The sequence below is a fragment of the Pistacia vera genome, unplaced genomic scaffold (genome assembly GCF_008641045.1).
Source record: "Pistacia vera cultivar Batoury unplaced genomic scaffold, PisVer_v2 Contig499, whole genome shotgun sequence".
Classification (NCBI taxonomy): Eukaryota; Viridiplantae; Streptophyta; class Magnoliopsida; order Sapindales; family Anacardiaceae; genus Pistacia; species Pistacia vera.
Window position 1 is genome coordinate 244,981 of NW_022196333.1, and position 20,690 is coordinate 265,670.

A 20,690-nucleotide genomic window follows, 5' to 3' on the forward strand; every position below is an offset into this window, starting at 1 on the left:
CTTTATTGATTGTGCGAATTATTAGGTCAGTGTCAGCAGAGGATATTTACTTTATTCAAACCTAATGTTTGTTGAGAGTAGCACATAGTACCATAAAAGGAGAAGTCCACTTACAAAGCATTAGTAATCTCTTTTCATTTTGTGATAGATGTTAAGTAATTGGAAGAGAAGTAGAGTCTTGTTGAAGTTGCTTTGCCTTTTCCCTCCATAATTCATTATGGTAGAAGAAGGGGCACATTGTTGAGTGGAATAATAATAACAATACATGAGAAGTGGGGCATAAAAGTTATTGTCAGAAATGAGGCACGTTTTGATATTCGATCCAGCTGCAGAAAAAAAGAATTACAAATCTACCTTACTCCTTATGATTTAAGTTTTCCTCAAATTTATGGATTGGCCAATCTCAGAGATAAATATCTATAGTAACATGGTTACTTCAAAAACCAGTTCTTTTGTCTTCTTGATGATATGTATTCATGGAAAGGTGAAGAAAAAAATTCTATCTTAATTCATTCTAGTTAATGTAAATATATTTTCAACGTCGTTTGTTGAAGTAGGTATAATCTCATGCAACATATAAACTGACATAAATTGAAACTTTGTAATTTTTATTGATCAGTTGCTTAGATTGAATTGTATTGAGAGTGTGCATACATCTTTATCATATATGTTCTAAGAACAATACATTTTTGTTTATGGCAAAAGAAAAATGAGATAAAGGGGATCGTACAAGTTCAACAAACCAAGGCGTACTGGTAAAGTACAGATGATTCTTTATGTTCTTAACTGTCTTAAATCCCATTGTCAATAGCTTGTGTATTATATTAGAGCATGAAAACAATTTATTAGTAAATGGGCAAATTAAGAATTTAAATTAACTTTGTCATTTTAATAGACAGAGAAAGCGCCACTTTATCGAATTCTGGGGAGATACATCGTTGATCTGCTGATGTGTATTTTTGACTATGAGTGTATGCCTCCTTTAATTTCAAACCTTTCGCCTTAAGATTTTGAAGGCCATAATAAATTATAGATACGCTCTATGATTTGATTACTGGTGTTGAAATTGAAAAAGATGGACTATATATGCTTTTTTTTTTCCGAGTGAAGATTTCTTTATTTATCGAGATTATCTGAAAACTTCATGCCTAATGTCTCTGTGTTTACACGCATGCGCACATGAGACAGTGAAGAATGGCCTTTTGCCATAACCCATAACCGCTTCATAATTTGAGGTTAAATGATAGCAAAACAAAGAATTGGGAAACTGTTGGTGCTAGTGAAAAATTGATAAGCGCTAATTAAATCCTTCTTTTGACTAATAAAATCAACAAGTTGAGCTAAAGGTACAGATAGACTGTGAAAGTAGCTTTTATTAATTAAACTGATAAGAGAAGAGAACTTCAAGAAATGGGTTTGGTTGGGAGATATGAAACTTCCCTGCGCTACACCAAAAGAATTATAAACAGGAGCACATGCAAATGTGTGTATATTATGCAACAATACGTCAACAAATACCTCCTTGTCCGAAGCGTTCGTGTACATGTACGTAGATTTCATCGATTAGAATAAAAGATAAAGATAGCAAGTAGTGGGATAAATTTACAGGCTGAAACCCATTATTGCTGATCTAAAAAGTAAGAGATGCCACTCTCCTTCATGTTTTGAATGCTTATATACATATATTTTACTCTCTTTTTCTTGCACATGAGGGACCGCCTCTGTTTTCAGTCACTTTGTTTAATTGTCCATATCTCATTTCAGATTACTTTGCTCCAATCCGTCATATTTGTTCAAGATCCCTGCTTTTCAAGTAGGATTTTACAATTACAAGAAACATGGCACAGAATCCACAGATATAATATTTATTAGAACCTATGGCTTTAGGACGAGACTAAGCACAGATTTGATTCTCTCTTTTCTTTCGTTTTTTTTTTTTTTTTTCCACCTATTGTCCATATTCCTTCAGCTAATTGCTACAATACACCTATAATATATACCTATTCATTTGTTAACTATAATAATGATTACCAGTATGAATTTTTCATAAAAAAATTTGATGTGAGATTGTTGCATGATGATCATATTATTATTAATACTTGAGACAGATGAAATTGAAAAGAAGGAATATAATGTGACATGTTTTAATAAAACTATTGATAAAAGTTTATTAGTTTTTTTATATGGATGAGTTCTACAAATTTACAACCCCGTTCCCTTATATTTATGGGCTTCATGATGGTAATGAGGAAGGCCTAATGGAAATGGATCGTTTGGCGTAAAGCCCAGCAAACATGTCAAATCTTTTAACAGAAATATTTTCGAGTAATGAGTTATTAAATTTGGGTTTACGAATATGATTCCTCTAGTCACTCTCTCTTTCGTCAGTATAGTCTTATCGCTCGTTTCATGATATATACATGTCAACAGTTCCAGTATCACTTACATGAAATGCGCAATGAAGATGTTGACCGTTCCCTTGTGTTTACATTTTGTAAAATCAAATGGGAATATTTTCATTTGAAACAATTCTTTTTTGTTCGTTATGTGGTAGATACGAAAAGGAATGTCTTTTTAAAACAAATTATTCAAAAAGGCAAATCAATTTTTTTTGGGAAACTTATTCCTTACTTGTATAAATCATTAGGTTAAGGTTTATGATTGCGGAAATGCTCAAAAATAATTCTAATCACAGGCAAGTTCTGGGCTGAATTCACGTCACTTAGATTACTTATTTTAAGAAACTAATGCCTATTATAAGAGTAATTAGATACCAAAAAAGCCATCGAATAGTAGCACCATTTAATTTTGTTCCTTATATTTGCTGTACTCATAACAAAAATACAGTGCAGGAAAACCGAGAACGTGATCGGTTAAACCCGTATTGAAATAATGGAGCAAGTGTGAAAATGAAAAATTGGTGGTAGGTTAACTTGTTATCAAGGGGTCCATTATTGGTGACAAATTAACATTCATGATAATGAAAGATTTGAAGACTAAAATCACAAAAGCCTTGAAATAAAAGCAGTTAACTTATTATACACGGATTAAAAGTTTAACATCTTATACAACAACCGAAAGAAACATCAATAAAAAAGCGAAGGATGGATATCAAATTCAACTCATTCACACGAGCCAAGGGCGATTCAGGTTGCTCCTCTTTAGTATGCCTCATGCTCTGCCTGTCCACGTCCACATTAACAACATTTCGTCAGAAAATTAATACTCAAATCTTATTTATTATTTTCACGTCTTTCACATATCAGAACCCTCGAACAAGATGAACACACAATCTAGGAAATAACAATATTACTATATATATATATAAGAATTCTATGCATCTTCCACTGCATATTCTTATAAGAATTCAGACTTACTTTCTTTGGTACAACGAAGTTCACAAACTTTTTCTTGCCCTTGCCACTGCTGTCAGGAGATTTGTGATGGGGGGGTTGAACATTTCCTCCTGTGTACTGCTTTACGTGCTGTCTTACAAACCTATCATAAATAAAAGCTGCTCCTCTGAACTGTGGTAGAACCAACCATACAGTGAACATTAACTTCACTGTGTACCAAATTGGTATCCTGAAATTCAAACCAACCAATAGACAAGTTTAACCATTTTGTGATATGATTGGTGAGTCGCTCTATCTCTCAACAAGTTTGTTTCGAATTCAAGTTTCATCTTACCACTCTAAAACTGACTGCAGTAGCATCTCCGTAAGAGTCAGAAATGAATACAAGATCCAATAAGCAAGCCACTGCTCATCATCCACTTTCGATGGGCTTTCTATGGCTATAACTGATGCATATCTAAAATAAATCCCCACACACAAAAACAAATTAAAAGAAATTAATTATTTGATCACTAACAAGATTAAAAAAATAATAATAATAATTAAGAAATAAACGACAAACAAGTCTACAGGGTCACTTACAAGGGGTACAATAACATCAAAACCGGCCTGCACATATTACACTCAAATGTTTGAGAAATCAAAATTAGAGTATTAATTTAAAAAAAAAAAAAAGGAAGAAGAAGGGGAAAGAATCAATACCCAGCTAGTGAATGAACGTGAGTGAGCAAAGTCCAAGAACGACTCATCTTTATGATTTTATCTGCTGTAGCTGCTGTAATATTATTGACGGGTTCTGACTGAAAGAGAGAAAACCAGGAAGGAGTGAGAATAAAACAGAGTAACTGATTGTTGAAGAAAACGGTTGATGGTTATCAAGAGTCAAGACAAAGTTGGGTGGGCCATTTGATGGTGCAATTAAGAACTATTTATATAGAAGAAGTAGAGACACGTGGCAGAAAAGAATTCAGTATCGGATTCTGCCTTCGACGTGTTGAACTAGATTTAGCACCGTCCAGATGAGCAGTGATATAAATTAAGTGCATTCTAGGCCTGTGCCACTGCAACTTTTTTTTTGGGTTGTCTTACCTTAATCAATCTGAGATGAAAATCTAATGGCTTTGTTCTTTTCCCCAAACACAAGCCACGTGTCCAAGTGTTTAATGGATAAGAGTCGGTGACACGTGCCGTTAGACATGCCGATCCAAGTAACAGACGGTTTAATCAATGCGATTGACAGAAACAATACTTTTTTCAAAAAGGTAATGTAATTGGACCAGTTGTGCATAAGGGTCCATTAATGATAGGCGCAGCCCAAGTCTCTTTTGAGTGAGGGTCCAAAACCTAGACTTGTCTACAACTGACTCAAGGGAATGATCTAAGATAAATAATTAAGAGTGGAGTTATTCAAGCCTTACTTAAATTTTTTAGTAAACATAATTTAATTCTAATATTTTTGACCTAAATCTAATATTTCTAATCATGGTGATAAACAAGAAAATAAATAAAAAAAGAAACGATCACTATACTTTTACTCTTTTATTTAAATAAATTGATGGTTTAACAGCAATTGTGAAAATTCATAGAAGCAAACAAAATCAAGTAATTTGAAGTGGTTTACTTGAACCATAGTAGATGTAACAAGATGTAAAATATTTTGGGAGAGTTTCATGGAAACTAGGGGAAGTTTGTTTAGTAACTAAGAAAGAATAGAATAGAATTAAATAAATAGATTCTAATCTTACTAGAAGTTTAAAATTTTGTTAAAAGGTTTTTTATATGAATAATCCATCTCGGTAATTTTGAATTGATTATATATTTTTAAATTTAAAAAAACTAATATTATGACACAAATAGTGTTTAAGTGGGGTTTAAATTATAATACTCATCATTAATTAATATGATTAGGTATGATAGGCCGTAAAACCCAAAAAAAAGTTTGAGCAATGGTCGAAGAGGCCCAAGCCCAAGTATTTTTTTTTAATTTTATTATTTATTATTTCATATTTATAATGCAGAGACCCAAGTTAATTATGATTGCTAAACTGTAATTGACAAACTTAACAAGTTTAATTCATTATGAAGGTGTAGCAATCAGAATTGGTATATTGATTATCTTCAACATTTAAAGCTGTACATATTATTAGTACCTTCAGGCTGGAATTTAACTCTATAAACCATATATTCTGTTTACAATAATAAGACTAGTGTGTAAATATTAGCCTACCCATGTTATCGCTACTCATTAATTGTCCGATATACAGTAAGGTGCAGAAGATTACTTAGTTCAAATTATACAATGGTGAAATAAATCTCTTCCCCTTGTTGTTGGATAATAAACCTTTTAACTACTGGGGTTAGTTATTATACTGAAGAGGTCTTGTGTTCGAGTCGCATAAGAAGCATCTATCACATTTGTACAATTACCTTAATCTATTGGGTTTATAGGGTATTTCATGGCTTTAAATATTAGATAGACTCCGGTATAAGCATAAATACCTCATATACCTCCCAAAAAAAAAAATATATATATATATATATATTAGATATATATATATATATAATTATTATATTGCCTGAGATGAATATAAATATTCGTACATTTTCCATGCTATGCCAGGTAAGCTATATATATATATATAGCTATGTCATTCATTACTATATATCTTTTGAATTTTGTCACACGTCGATTATCCAAAATGTTACAAGAGTTAGAATACAGATGACCAACCCAATCTCTTAGCAAATCATTTTTCTCTCCCAATTCTGAACCACTCCAATTGTAATTTGGATATATCCAAAGAACAAACACATGTTATTTAGTGTTAACATACTCGAATTTCCTTAATAAAATTCCACTCAAATTCCTCCAGATTTTCGCATAAGCTATCTACTGAGACCTCTCCATTTCTTCCCCACCCATCAAAGTGGTTCAACTGCAAACCCCATCTCCTTCCTGTTGCAATTATTTATTTTATTTTTTCACCCCCAAGTTCTTAAGAAAGAACTTCCCCTTTCTTAGGCTTTTTGAACAAGTGGTTACACCAACTAAAATTTGAAATTTTAGGATTTGATTGGCTTAAATTAATATTGTTGGGTATTAATTATTAAAAGCTACTTTGATTCATCATCCCTTAGAAAATGATATCCGTGGCACGAACAAGTTATGTAAGATTATCCTTTCCAGAGAATTTATTCAAGGAAGAGAAGGAGATCGTACCCATGGCCATGGCCAAGGTCGGGTTTTGTTGCTCGTTGAATTTGATCCGACCAAAACATGGAAGGCTTTTGGTGATAGCAAGTGCTAGTAATGCGAAGAGCCTGGACATCATGAATGGAAAAAAGGTGAATGGAATTCACGTTAATGAAGAGACTCGTCATCAGCGGCTACTTAATCAAAGAGTTGCTGACGCACCCCTCCATGCATGTTTGCTTGGAAAATTTGTAGAGGATAGGTTTTTGTATAGACAAACCTTCATTGTCAGGTCATATGAAATTGGACCAGATAAAACTGCCACTATGGAAACACTCTTGAATCTCCTTCAGGTTGGTTTTCTTTCTCATTCATTTTCTCGTTGTTACTTAACTAAAAGCCTAGATAGCCTCTGTATATATAGGTCATGCCACCGATCAAAACCATTTAATATATAAATCTGCACTTGAAACCTTATGAGTGTACAGTTATTAGAAAACAAATATTTGATGAACTTAAATTAATTTGAAGGTAAACTCTATGAGTTTTAAAAAATTCCTTTGTACATACAGATTTTTTTTATTGGTTCAAAATATATATCGGGAATGCCTGCAGTATTTCTGAAACGGTGTTTCTACATAAAATAAGAAAATTTCTACACATGATTCCGTATGTAGTACATGAACATGACATATTGGAAAAGAAATTGAGAATAACTAACAATTATGAAGAGGTTAATGAAGTTTGAAGGTGATTGATATGTGTGTGCTACGAGTGTAGGAGACAGCTCTGAATCATGTAACGAGCTCGGGACTTGCTGGGAACGGGTTTGGTGCTACCCGAGAGATGAGTGTTAGAAAACTCATCTGGGTCGTCACTCGCATCAACATTCAAGTACAGAGATATAGCTGCTGGTATATTTTCTCCCATTATACTCATTGAAACATGACAATTAAATTTAACATTATAAACGTATAGGACATTACATATTAGTATAATAATTAGATTGAATAGAAATTCTCCTACTCCTAGTTTTGCTGTGTTTCGATCCAAGGTATGATGCTGACTAATTCGAAATAACAATTAAATTGACAGGGGAGATGTTGTTGAGATAGATACTTGGGTTGATGCAGCAGGAAAGAATGCGATGCGCCGGGACTGGATTATCCGAGATTATCGTACCCAAGAGATAATAACAAGAGCAACAAGGTGCACCACATTCATATATGCGGCTTCTAGTAGTCTAATTCCAATAAAATGATTCTTATTCTTCCTAGCTAAATGCTTAACTACTATTACTACCATGTAGCACCTGGGTGATCATGAACAGAGAAACAAGAAGATTATCAAAGATTCCTGAACAAGTAAGGCAAGAAGTGTTACCATTTTACCTAGGTAGAGTTGCAATTGCAAAAGAACAAAATGATGTTGGGAAAATTGACAAGCTTACTGATGAAACTGCAGAGAGAATTCGGTCTGGTTTAGCTGTAAGTACAACACTACTCTCCACAATTGTATTGGTTGCTTATTGCTTTCCTATGGTAGTAGAATGAATTATTTGAGAAATCTTTGCTGTTCAATGCTTCATAAATTGGTGCTCTCTTGTTGTCCAGCCAAGATGGAATGACATGGATGCCAATCAGCATGTAAATAATGTCAAATACATAGGATGGATTTTGGAGGTAATTCTCAGAAATTAAATCTCACTTCACATATTATAGAACATACATTGTCTTGTTTCAGGTTTTCACTAATTCCTAAGTTATGTGCAGAGTGTGCCAATACACGTCTTAAAAGATTACAATCTGACAAGCATGACCCTGGAGTATCGACGTGAATGTCGCCAATCAAATTTGCTAGAGTCCTTGACAAGTTCAACAGCCAGTGTCACTGGAGACCCCAACAATAATTCCAATAATCGCATTGCAGACTTGGAATACACACATCTACTTCGTATGCAAGCTGATAAAGCTGAGATAGTCCGAGCCAGATCAGAATGGCAGTCCAAACAAATAACACAAGCCATCACTTGATGTCACAACTTGTTCTCAAAACCACTTAACGCACTTTTACTTTAATTTGCTATACAATTTGTTGCGAGTAAAACTTCTCAGGCTATATATGCACATTTTTGCAAGTGCAATTATGTTTATTATATATGTTTGATGTACCGAGCTCTTAAGTTTGCCATTTATGTAATGAAAAATGAAACTTATGCAGAGATGTATTGTAAAAATAAACAACTAGCCGTTCCAACCACAACAAATCGACTCAACAGTAAACTTACTACAAATAAATTCCCAGAAATATTTGTTTTAACAGAGGGCAACAAGAAAGATACAAAACCTTCATTGATCTGTTAATATAAATTCCATTTGGAATCTTAGCTGGACATAAGCATTTTAATTCTCAGTTAAAAATTCCTATACATCAGAATATTCACATGAGTAACTTGATGGTCAGAGTGATTTTTGTAAGTATCTGATGGAATATGGAAGTAAATCATGCAAATATGGAAAGAAGATTGTTGGAATTAAGCAACTTGGAATCAAGCAATTGACATGATTTCCAGGAGTAACATCAGGAAATTTTTTACTGTCAAATATTCTACATTTATAACTCTGATTACATCCCTTGTATAGCTTTACATTTTCTGTATAAATTGACTCAATCATGTGAACTCAATACATAAGAAATATACATAATTTTTCTCTCTTTTCTGGCATTCCTCAACAACTTTGTTTGCCCCTTTTGCCACTCCTGCTCATATTTTAACAGTATCCTTCAATTTCCATACACTAGATTCATCAGTACATGTTACTCAATTATACATCACACAGTATATAAGAAGCAAATTAATTTGGTCCTGACAACAAAGGAAGAAATAATATATAAAACAATATCAGTGGACCTATTTGGATTTTACAGTTTCACTTTCCCTTGGGACAGAGGAAAATACAACTGCTAATTGTGCTGTGTATTTATCTGTCTATCAGATTTTGATGTAAAGGCAAGGAAACTGAAATTGGGCCTACGTTTTATGAAGCAGATAAAGTTTTGGCCCAATTTATTTTATCCCAGAATTGTCAGCCCTCTACAGTTTTTGAAAACATTTTAAAGTGTAGAGCACAGGAGAAGAGGCACTTTGAAGCGTTGTGCTTAGTGTCAAAGATCCTTTTGGTTTTGGTTGATTAAACTTTTTGTGGCCACGACCATTGCTATTCTAGCTCTATTGATAGGTAAATCATTGAATCTGCAATTGCCTAAATGTGAAGGAATTTAGAGAAGAATAATATATTTATATATTGTCAAAGAGAATGATGAATGATTTTGTTGAAAGTGAATAGTTGTCAGAGTGGAAGTGGGGAACCCAGTGGTTGATAATATTGTATAAATTAAATTTAAATATCAATAATTCCATATCCTTTCTGGCATTCTCATCATTCTACCATACATTGAAGTGACATGTGACCGAAATGATTGAGAAATGCATCTCAATAATGTCCCCTCTTAATCTTATAATAAAATTAATTTATTATATTAAAGAATCGCATCCGTTCTTTTTCTTGATTCCACATTATTTTACATCAATTTTTTCACCTTTTTATCATAAAATATTATCAACCCATTTAAATAAAATATGCTACTCCTCTCCTCCTATATTCCACTTGTTCCATTAGATATTTAGATCCCACTCAAAGAGGTATTAACTCAATATTCTAATCGGATTTAATATGGACCAGACGAACATTTTTATGTTTAAAATCCCACCCAACTTCCAAATTGATACTGTCATGACAACTCAAATTAGGAGACTCAGTTTATACATATTTTAATTAATTTTTTAGAATTTTAAAATTATTGATTGGGTAAGAATGTTAATAGTCATTCTTATTAATATTTGTACGGACTTGAATTCATGAGTTCATGAAACCTCTTTTTACTCTTTTATAATCATATCATCCAATAGCGGTTTATTTACTATTTTTCTTTATTGATATTATCTGATAATTTAAAAGAAGGAAGATTTTTATTATTATTTTTTTAACTGAAATTAGAGTTGAGTGCGTTTATTAAAAAATTGTTATCCAATATATGAGCTGTGATGTTCTCCTTGTCTATGATAACATGAGTAACATCAATTCCTTTTAATAACATATAACATAATTTCTGCCTAATTAGTGAGTTGAGCTTATCTTTCAAGACATCACTCTGGCTAATGCCCTACACGGCTCTTCTCTATCTTTGACTGCACTCGCATGGTTGTGCTTGGTCTGGTCATGAGTCAAATATTGTCGTAATATATGTATATATATACACAATCATATAAAAGAAAGTGACGGTCCATTTATAATAATAATAAAATTATGCATACTGCAATACATACTGAAACTGAATATGCTTGGTGTTGGTGGTCCATAAGAGTAAGCTGGCTAAGTAGACAAGACAAAGAAGCAATTAGTGTGACCACGTGATCACCACAACCATACTTTTGTCATCGTCACTCTCCACCAANGGTAAAGTTCAAAATGGTCTATACTATTGGCTCACTAATTCCGTGGAAAAATCTAAAAACTTTTTGTCTTGTAATACTTAAAATAAGTTCTCTGATTGTAATATAAATTTTAATAAAAGTTCCTTGATTTTTCACCAAAGATTGGGTCATAGTGCCTCTGTTCCACAACCCCATTGTTCGGTCTGTCCTCTTGCCAAGCAATCCCGCACCGTTTTTCTACATAGCACATCAACAACTACCTGCCTTTTTTCCCTTGTTCATATGGATATTTGGAGACTCTATCACACTCCTAACCATGATGGCTCCCGATTCTTTCTTACCATAGTTGACGATTTATCTCGAGGGACATGGGTTTATCTCATGTACTCTAAAACCCAAACCCATTCCAAAATTCAAGCATACATTTCCATGATCAAAACACAATTCAATCTATCCATTCAACGAATACGAACGGATAATGCCCGTGATTTCTTTAATCACTATTGTTCTTTGTATTTTTCCTCTTTAGGCATTATCCACGAAAGTTCTTGTGTTTACACACCCCAATAGAATGGTATAGTTGAAAGAAAACATTGACACCTTTTAAAAGTAGCCAAAGCTCTTAAACACCAAGCCAACAAATCAATCACCTTTTAGGGCAAATGTGTGGTCATAACCACTTACCTAATCAATCGAATGCCTACCAGAGCTCTAAATGGTAAGACACCCTATGAATTGCTTTTTGGGAAACACTCGGATATTAGCCATCTCAGAGTGTTTGGTTGTTTGTGTTGTGCTACTAATCTTGGGACTTATGACAAGTTTGGTTCTCGGGCTACTCGTTGTATTTTCATGGGATATCCTATGCATCAGAAGGGGTATCAGTTATATGATCAGACAGGAAACACATTTCTGATTTCCAGAGATGTGATTTTTCATGAAGATTCATTCCTTTTTATGGATACTCCTACTCATTCCACCATTCCTCCCCAGTAGGCATCATTTTTTCTGAAAGATTACCCATCTCCTTCCGACACATATTTTATGATACCACCTACAGCAGATCTGGGTACTTCTCCAACCACAGTTGACTCTACTAGTGTTCCTATAGATCCTATCGAAGAATCTTCTTCCTCAAAAGACTCTTTCCCTGCTAATCCTGTCAGTTCCCCTGATCATTCGAGGCCGACCCCCCGTCGGTCCATAAAGTCCACTCGACCACCCATTTGGATTGCTGATTTTGTCTGCCCTACTGTTCAGACTACCTTAGGTACTCTCTACCCTACTACCAACTATGTCGGTTATGATTGTCTTTCTTCTGCCCACAGGATCTATATCAGTCAAATCTCCGCAGAACAAGAGCCATCTTGCTATTCCGATGTTGTTCCTCATGCACAGTGGAGGCAAGCCATGGCTGATGAACTCCATGCTCTGGCACAAAATCATACTTGGGACATTGTACCTAGGCTTTCTCATCGGAAACCTATTGGATGCAAACGGGTGTATAAGATCAAACATCGGGCTGATGGGTCCATTGAATGCTACAAAGCTTGTTTGGTTGCAAAAGAGTTCACTTAAAAGGAAGGGTTTGACTACCAAGAAATTTTTTCTCCCATTGCTAAACATGTCACTATTTGAGCTTTTCTGTTTATTGTAGTTATTTGTGATTGGTCCCTCCACCAAATGGATGTGCACAATGCTTTTCTTCATGATGATCTTCATGAGGAGATTTATATATGGATCTCCCTCCGGGCCTTCGCCGCCAAGGGGAGAATAATGTATGTCGGATGCGAAAGTCCCTCTATGGTCTGAAACAAGCATCTCGCCAATGGAATGCTAAAATCCCAGAAGCTCTTATAGACATTGGTTTTGTTCAATCCATAAATGACTATGCTCTCTTCACATGGCATAAAGGTACCTCATTTATTGCCTTAATCATTTATGTGGATGACATACTTATCATAGGGAATGATGCACTTACCGTTCAACCCTTAAAAGAACACCTCAACAGACATTTCCACATAAAAGATCTACGAGAACCTAAATATTTCCTGGGAATTGAGATTGCAAGATCCCCCACTGGCATATCCCTCAGTCAGAGAAAACATGTTCTTGAGCTAGTATCAGATTCTGGATTATCTGCATGTAAACCAAGCATGATTCTAGTGGAATAGAACACCAAACTCGCAAGCCAGCAATATGATAAAGAAATGTCATCATCAAAAGATGATCCTCCATTGAAGGATCCCACCATCTATCAAAGACTTGTGAGAGGGCTAATATATCTCACCATGACACGACTAGACATAAGTTATGTCATTCATATCCTAAGCTAATTCATGCATGACCCGAAGGAATCCCATGTGGAGATAATAACTAAAGTACTAATAATAAGATATATGAAAGGTTGTCCATGTTTAGGACTTCTTCTACCAAAAGATGGGAATTTGGACATAACAACCTTCTATGACTCAAATTGGGTATGTGTCCCATGCATGACAAGAAAATCTCTCACTTGTTACTGTATAAATCTTGGGGGATCCTTGATTTCTTGGAAGACAAAGCAATAAAGAGATGAACTCACCTGGGTTGATGAGACTAATTGTAGAGAGATTTTTTATTGACGATATCACTATCTTCAACAAAAGCCGAATACAGAGCTATGACAAAAACTACACGTGAGATTGTTTGGATTCTTGGGTTACTAAAGGATTTGGGGATACAAACAAGTAAACCTATTTTCTTGCATTGTGACAATAACGCTGTAAATGACACAACGGCAAATCCTATATTCCATGAGAGGACAAAGCATATTGAGATTGATTGTCACTTCATTCGAGACAAAATTCAAGAAGGGGTAATCAAGACAAAGCATATTCAAACTTTAGAGCAACCAGTAGACATTTTTACAAAACCATTGTGTAAGAGACAACATTCATTTTTGCTTCACAAGCTTGGAGTTTTCGACATCTACAAACCACTAGCTTGAGGGGGAGTGATGGAATATGGAAAGAAAATCTTGCAAATATGGAAAGAAGATTTCTGGAATTAAGCAACCTAGAATCAAGCAATTGACATGATTTCTAGGAGTAACATTAGGAAATTCTTTATTGTCAAATATTCTGCATTTAAAACTTTGATTACATCCCTTGTATATCTTTACATTGTCTGTATAAATTGACTCAATCATGTAAACTCAATACACAAGAAATATACATGGGCCCCTTTAGTTCACTATTTTTACCCTATCCTATGCTATCCTATTCAATTATCCTATCCAATCTTATTCAAATACACATTTGTTTCAATATTCAAAATTCTCTTCAAAATACAATGCTATTCTATTCAACTCAAAATATTTAGATTATTTTTAACCCCTTAGGTTTGTTAATTTAACCACACCCTCAACAATAAAAGTTTATAAATTGACAAAAATACCCCCACCCACTCACATTTGCCATATTCCAACCATCATTGCCGGAAGGTGGTCGAAATATTTCATAATGACGCACTACCGGCTGGATATGACCAGTAGTGTGCCGATCTGGCCTTTTCCAGATTTGGCTATTGATTGACTCTGCAATTGACTGGGTATTGCTAATCTGGAATATTTAATGAGTCGAGTGTCATCTAAAAGGTGAGGAGTGAAGTCTTACAATGTTGGAATGAAATGTTGCGTAATATCTTGTGAATTGTTGGTTAAAATTATGCTTAAAGTAGAACTCTTTAAACATTGTTATTTAGTTTTATTGTATATTGGAGGAGCTTTTGATAGACATGGCTACTTGAATGCAGAACATAAACTGCATTTTTTGTCTCTCAAATGAATATACCAGCTTTGGTTATGAATAAGGCCGTAAGTGTTACAAATAAAAATTTCAGTTTCTCCACTTATGTTGTCATCAAGACAATGCCATGATCTTTGCTTGGACAAACATTGAGGATAATTAAGCACATTCAACTAGCTTCTGTGTAATATATGAAAGAATGAGAAGAAATAGGATTAAATGTAAGTATCCCTACACTTGGTGGTGGAAATGCTAAGCCTGAGGTAGATTAAAAACGCTGCTTGGAAGAATTATTTCTCTTGTCCTGATAAATTGAACTCAATGATGATATGTAAGAAGCACTTTAATCAGTGGGTTGGCTAATCCAATGCACCAGTCATCAGACAGCTTTCATGTCCACCCTTTCTTATGCTTTATTTTTTATATTCTTCACTTGCTTTTACATATATTGGTCATTGTCCAAGAAAAGAAGTATATATTATAGCTCATGAAATTAAGAATATTATTTCAGAATCAACAGACTTTGAATTATATATAACTATTGAATATATGTATATACTATACATATATAGTTATTTTTGTACAAAGTTAATTGTGAGTTAGTTGGGTTCGATAGTTAGTTAGATGGTTGATTAGTTAACTACACTTTTGTATTAGCTGCTACAGTACAAAAGATGGGATACAATTGTAATACACTCTAATCGAATGAATGAGCAATAGAACTTTTTCCCCAATTTCTCTGTTTTCTCCAATTCACCAGATTACATGGTATCAGAGTATTTTATCAAAAATTTCAACTTTTCAATCAAATTAAGCTTTAAGTTAAGCTTCAAGAATTGATCTCTGACGATTCTACATTTGAATCATCACCAAAATTCGTTCAAATCATTACTGAAATTCGTTCAAATCATCACTGAAATTTTGATCTATCTTCTACCATGGCAAGCTCGGCTGAAGAATCCATTATAGGTCCAATTGATTCTAATTCTCCAATGTACAATCATTCTTCAGATACTCAAGGAGCTATGTTAGTGTCTGAGCAACTAATTGGGACTAAGAATTACGACATTTGGAGTCGAGCAATGACAGTCTCTTTGCGCGAAGAACAAATTAGGCTTTGTCGATGGAACTTGCAAGAAACCTCTTATCAATTCTGCTCTAATTGCACAATGGAAGAGGTGCAATTCTCTTTTTCTTGCTTGGACATTCAACATAGTATCGAAGGAGATATTCAATGGCATCGTTTATTTTACAAGTGCTCATCAAGTATGGCAAGACTTACAAGAGTGTAAGTATTTTGGTTTTGTCAACTTATTCATTTAGATTGGTGCACAACTAAATTGCAGTGATCACAACACGTCTGACATATTTTATTTTAATATTCATGCATATTGCCCCTACTTAATTAAATGTGATTATATTTCCAGTTGTGGAAAAAAAATTTGTGGACATTATATATTATGTGAGCTGGAAAAGATTTTATTTAATTATGATTTCAAGAATCATTTTCTAAAAGAAGATTATGATTTTAAGAATTCTTTTCTTATAAGGAGATTATAGATTAAAGAATTATTTCCTATAAAGGAGTTTAGGATCTCAAGAATTCTTTCCAAAACAGGTTTGGTTTCTTGTTTATCCTTTCAAAGTCGTTCAAGTATAAATAATCCTTTTATTATTGTGATTTTTTTTTTAAGGAAGCCATATTATTTACCTCCATTATTCTCTGAATATTTTCTTTGAGGTTGTTTAGTTTTTGTAGGTTCCGATATGCTTTGGTAGGCTTTGAATTATCGTGTTTTGTCTCTTATTGCATGAGTTGATTCTGGAACGTTGTTCCATATTGAGATTTGGACGTGTTTGAGCTACTGCTGCCGAAGTAATTCATCATTGTTAAAACTTGAGAGGAGCTCAAGTGTGACCTGGTGGTCTCATGGAGGAGAAGCTAGATTATAAAGATTTGAGGTTCAACCAAAGAACGAAGATTAAAGTGTTGTACAAAGAGGGAGTTTTTACAACTGATACTTATTCTTGTCTTTGTAATGGAACACATAATTATTTCATATTGGATTAGCTTCTTCTGGACTTGGTCCCATGGATGTAGGCATGTTGCTGGACCATGTAAAATTGAGTTGTGTGCTTTATTTTATGTCGTAGATGGTTTATATGTTTAATCATTAGTTTAACAATTCATTAAGCACAACGTAAACAAGTAATCTTAATTCCGCATAAGTTTTAATCAACATGATAAGGGTTTAAAACTTTCAAAGAGCAATATCACAAAGTCAACGAGACTAGAGTGTCTGGTATACATTGTGAGATTGCTAATCTTACACAAGGAATGAATATAGTGGCAATTTATTACAACAAGCTCAAATCTCTTTAGGATGAACTTAATTCTTTGGTCAATCTACCTTCACCAAATAGTGCTTCAACTAAGGCGTATCTTGATCACCTGAATCAGCAAAAGTTGATACAATTTCTAATGGGGCTTAATGACTCTTACTCCATGGTACGTAGTTAGATTTTGCTTATGTTGTCATTGCCCTCTGTCAAATAGGCCTATTTCGTAGTTAATTAGGATGAAAGCCAAAAGATATTATCTGGCATTAACATCAACTCTGAAGTCACTACTACCCTCTATGCTCAAAATAATTCAAGAACTCAGAGTCAAAATCCAAAGTATAAATGGAAGAAGCTTCACATTGAATGTGAGTACTGTCATATTTCTGGACACAAGAGGGAGACCTGCTACAAATTGCATGGGTATCCTGTTGACTACCAGTTTACTAAAGGGAAGAATAATTCGAAGGCTAAGTTTTCTACTAATCAAGTGTAGTCTCAAGGTTCGAATCAAAGTTCTGAGAATTCTATCACTCCTTTTGGACTGATATTGTCAGTAAAGCAATACAGTCAGATCCTTCAGTTGCTAGGAAAAGAAAATATTGTTCCCCCGATTGCAAATCTTGCAGGTACTTTTTCAGCCTTACATTCCTGTCTTGATAATCATAATTGCATTATAGATTCAGAGGCTATAGACCATATGACACATAGTTTTTCTAGTTTGGATTCCTCTATTGCCACATCATCATCTTCACATTCACCTGTAGGTTTACCAAATGGCACTGAGACTCACATTAAACACATAGGTTCTGTTATTTTGGATGGTGGTGTTCACTTAACAAATGTTTTGCATTTACCAGATTTTAAGTACAACTTACTTTCAGTTTCTAAGTTCACTGCTTCCAGCAATTGCTCCATTACTTTATACCCCAATTTTGTCTAATCCAAGATCTTTGGAATGGCAAGTTGAAGCGGATTGGTAGACATAGCCAAGGGTTATACTATTTTGATTCACTTTCAAAAATAAGGTTGAATAAATCGATTTGTAATGTTGCTAATTCTGCTGTTGTCAATTCTGTTTTGAACTCAAATAAAAATTGTGCTTCATCTGATTCTTTAGTGTCATCTAACACTCATAAATTGAACAATGTTGAGCATTGGCATCAAAGATTGTGACATGTTTCTTATTCTGTTTTGCCTCTTATACATCATGAGTTAAAAATATTTCATCCTCATCATTGTCAAACAAGAGTTCCATTTCTCAAACATACTTCACATATTGACCAAGTTTTTGACCTTTTACATATGGATGTTTGGGGTCCATACAAAACATCAACTCACGAGAATGCTATGTACTTCCTTACAATTGTAGATGATCACTCTTGGGTCACTTTGGTGTTTCTTATGCAATACAAATTAGATTCTTTTCAAAACATTAAGCATTTTCTTCAAATGGTCCAAAACCAATTTCACATGACTCCCAAATGCATTAGGACAGACAATGGCTTGGAATTTTTTAATCAAAATTGTCATGATTTATTCACTAATAAAGGGATAATCCATCAAAGTTCTTGTATATATTCCCCTCAACAAAATGGTGTGGTTGAGAGAAAACATAAACACATTTTAGAGGTTGCAAGAGCTTTAAAATTTCAGTCTAAAGTCCCAAACCACTTTTGGGGTTATTGTGTTCAAATGGTAGTCTATCTTATAAATAGACTTCCCATTTCACTTTTTAAAGGTCTTTCCCCTTATGAATTTTTTTATGGAAAACCACCTAAACTGGATCATTTACAGGTGTTTGATTCCTTGGCATATTCTACCATTCTCACTTCAAAAGATAAGTTGTCTCCAAGGTCTAAACCTTCTGTTTTTCTAGGATATTCCTTAACTCAAAAAGGTTATGTTCTTTATGCTTTAGAATCTCATTTAATTCATGTCACTAGGGATGTTGTCTTTTATGAACACTTATTTCCTTTTACTTGGAATACACTATCACAACCTCCATTTTCCACTCATTCTAACTTCTTAGAATTAGAAACAAATTTTCCTTCTTTTGTTTCATCCCCTGATAATGTATCACCAATTGTCCAAAGTACAGAACCTAATTCTAATCCTATACACCTCTAACATGCTGAACCTAGTTCTAGTCCTATAAACCTTGATTCTCATATGACCTCTACACCAATTTCTCAACCTATTCTGGTCCCTTCTAGAAAATCCACCAGGCTTACCAAACCCCCACTTTGGACATATGATTTTGTATGTCCTACTCTCCCAAACACTTCCTCAGCTAAACTAATCAAATACCCCATAATTAATTACCTTTCTTATAACCAAATTTCCAGTTCTTACAAGGCTTTTTTGTCCAATTTTTCCTTTCTTACTGAGCCTACTAGTTTCACCCAAGCTTCTGAAAACCAAAATTGGATTGATGCTATGAAAAAAGAAATTTAGGCTTTAGAACTCAATCATATTTGGTCTTTAGTTCCCCTATCTCTTGGCAAAGTTCCCATTGGTTGTAAGTGGGTTTACAAACTTAAATACAAAGCTGATGGCTTTTTAGAAAGGTAAAAGGCATGCCTAGTAGCTAAGGGTTACACTTAAAAGGCTAGCATAGATTATGATGAAACTTTCTCTCCAGTTGTAAAAATGGTCACAGTGGTGCTATTTTAGCCTTAGCTTCTATGCATCAATGACCTCTTTACCAGCTACATGTAGACAATGCTTTTTTTCAAGGGGATTTGCAAGAATAGATTTATATGAATTTGCCCTAAGGGTTTGCTAAGTTGTGTGTGTGTGTGTGTGTGTGTGTGTGTGTGTTGGGGGGGGTGGGAGGGTGGGAGAGGGAACATCTTGTTCGTAAGCTCCATAAGTCTCTTTATGGGCTAAAACAAGCTTCTAGAGCTTGAAATCATAAGCTTACAACAACCCTATTATTTGGAGGTTTTTACCAATCAAAATCTAATTATTCTCTTTTTGTTAAAAGGGACAATTCTTCTATGGTGATGATACTATTTTATGTGGATGACATAGTCATCATAGGGAATAGTTCAGCCATGATTCAGCAAACAAAAGAGTTATTACACTCCAATTTCAAGTTGAAAGATTTAGGCCTTTTAAGATATTTCTTAGGCTTTGAGGTAGCAAGATCATCTAAAGGCATAAGTATTTGCCAAATAAAGTATGCCCTAGAACTAATATCAGAATCTGGTCTTTCGTGCTCTAAACCATCTTTGATTCCTATGGACCAGAATTTGAAATTTACTTCTAAAGCCTATGATCAGTTACTCAATGATGTTGATGATCCACCATTATCTGACACTACTATTTTTCAAAGATTGATTGGAAAGTTGTTGTACCTATGCATGACCAGGCCTAATATTTGCTATTATGTCAACCTGCTAAGTCAATTTATGCATAGTCCCAAAGAGTCCCATCTAGCTGCAGCTCTCAAGGTTGTTAAATACATAAAAAATGCTCCTCGTTTAGGCTTGTTTTTTCCTACTCACAATCCC

General features: G+C 34.2%; 2 protein-coding genes across 2 annotated transcripts; one reads left to right on the forward strand and one right to left on the reverse strand.

The window, feature by feature from the left end:
• Window positions 1–2,910: 2,910 nt before the first annotated feature.
• LOC116105437 (HVA22-like protein e) lies at window positions 2,911–4,319 on the reverse strand. Its single transcript, XM_031391865.1, has 4 exons — window positions 4,059–4,319; window positions 3,939–3,965; window positions 3,691–3,813; window positions 2,911–3,585 (listed from the first exon to the last, which is right to left on the reverse strand). Exons 1-4 carry the CDS (start codon window positions 4,103–4,105, stop codon window positions 3,294–3,296), a joined length of 489 nt encoding a protein of 162 aa, XP_031247725.1. The 5' UTR covers window positions 4,106–4,319; the 3' UTR covers window positions 2,911–3,293.
• Window positions 4,320–6,406: 2,087 nt separating this feature from the next.
• Window positions 6,407–8,704, forward strand: LOC116105440 (palmitoyl-acyl carrier protein thioesterase, chloroplastic-like). The gene is made up of 6 exons (XM_031391868.1): window positions 6,407–6,902; window positions 7,330–7,463; window positions 7,645–7,758; window positions 7,859–8,036; window positions 8,163–8,231; window positions 8,322–8,704. Exons 1-6 carry the CDS (start codon window positions 6,498–6,500, stop codon window positions 8,580–8,582), a joined length of 1,161 nt encoding a protein of 386 aa, XP_031247728.1. The 5' UTR covers window positions 6,407–6,497; the 3' UTR covers window positions 8,583–8,704.
• The last annotated feature ends 11,986 nt before the right edge of the window (window positions 8,705–20,690 follow it).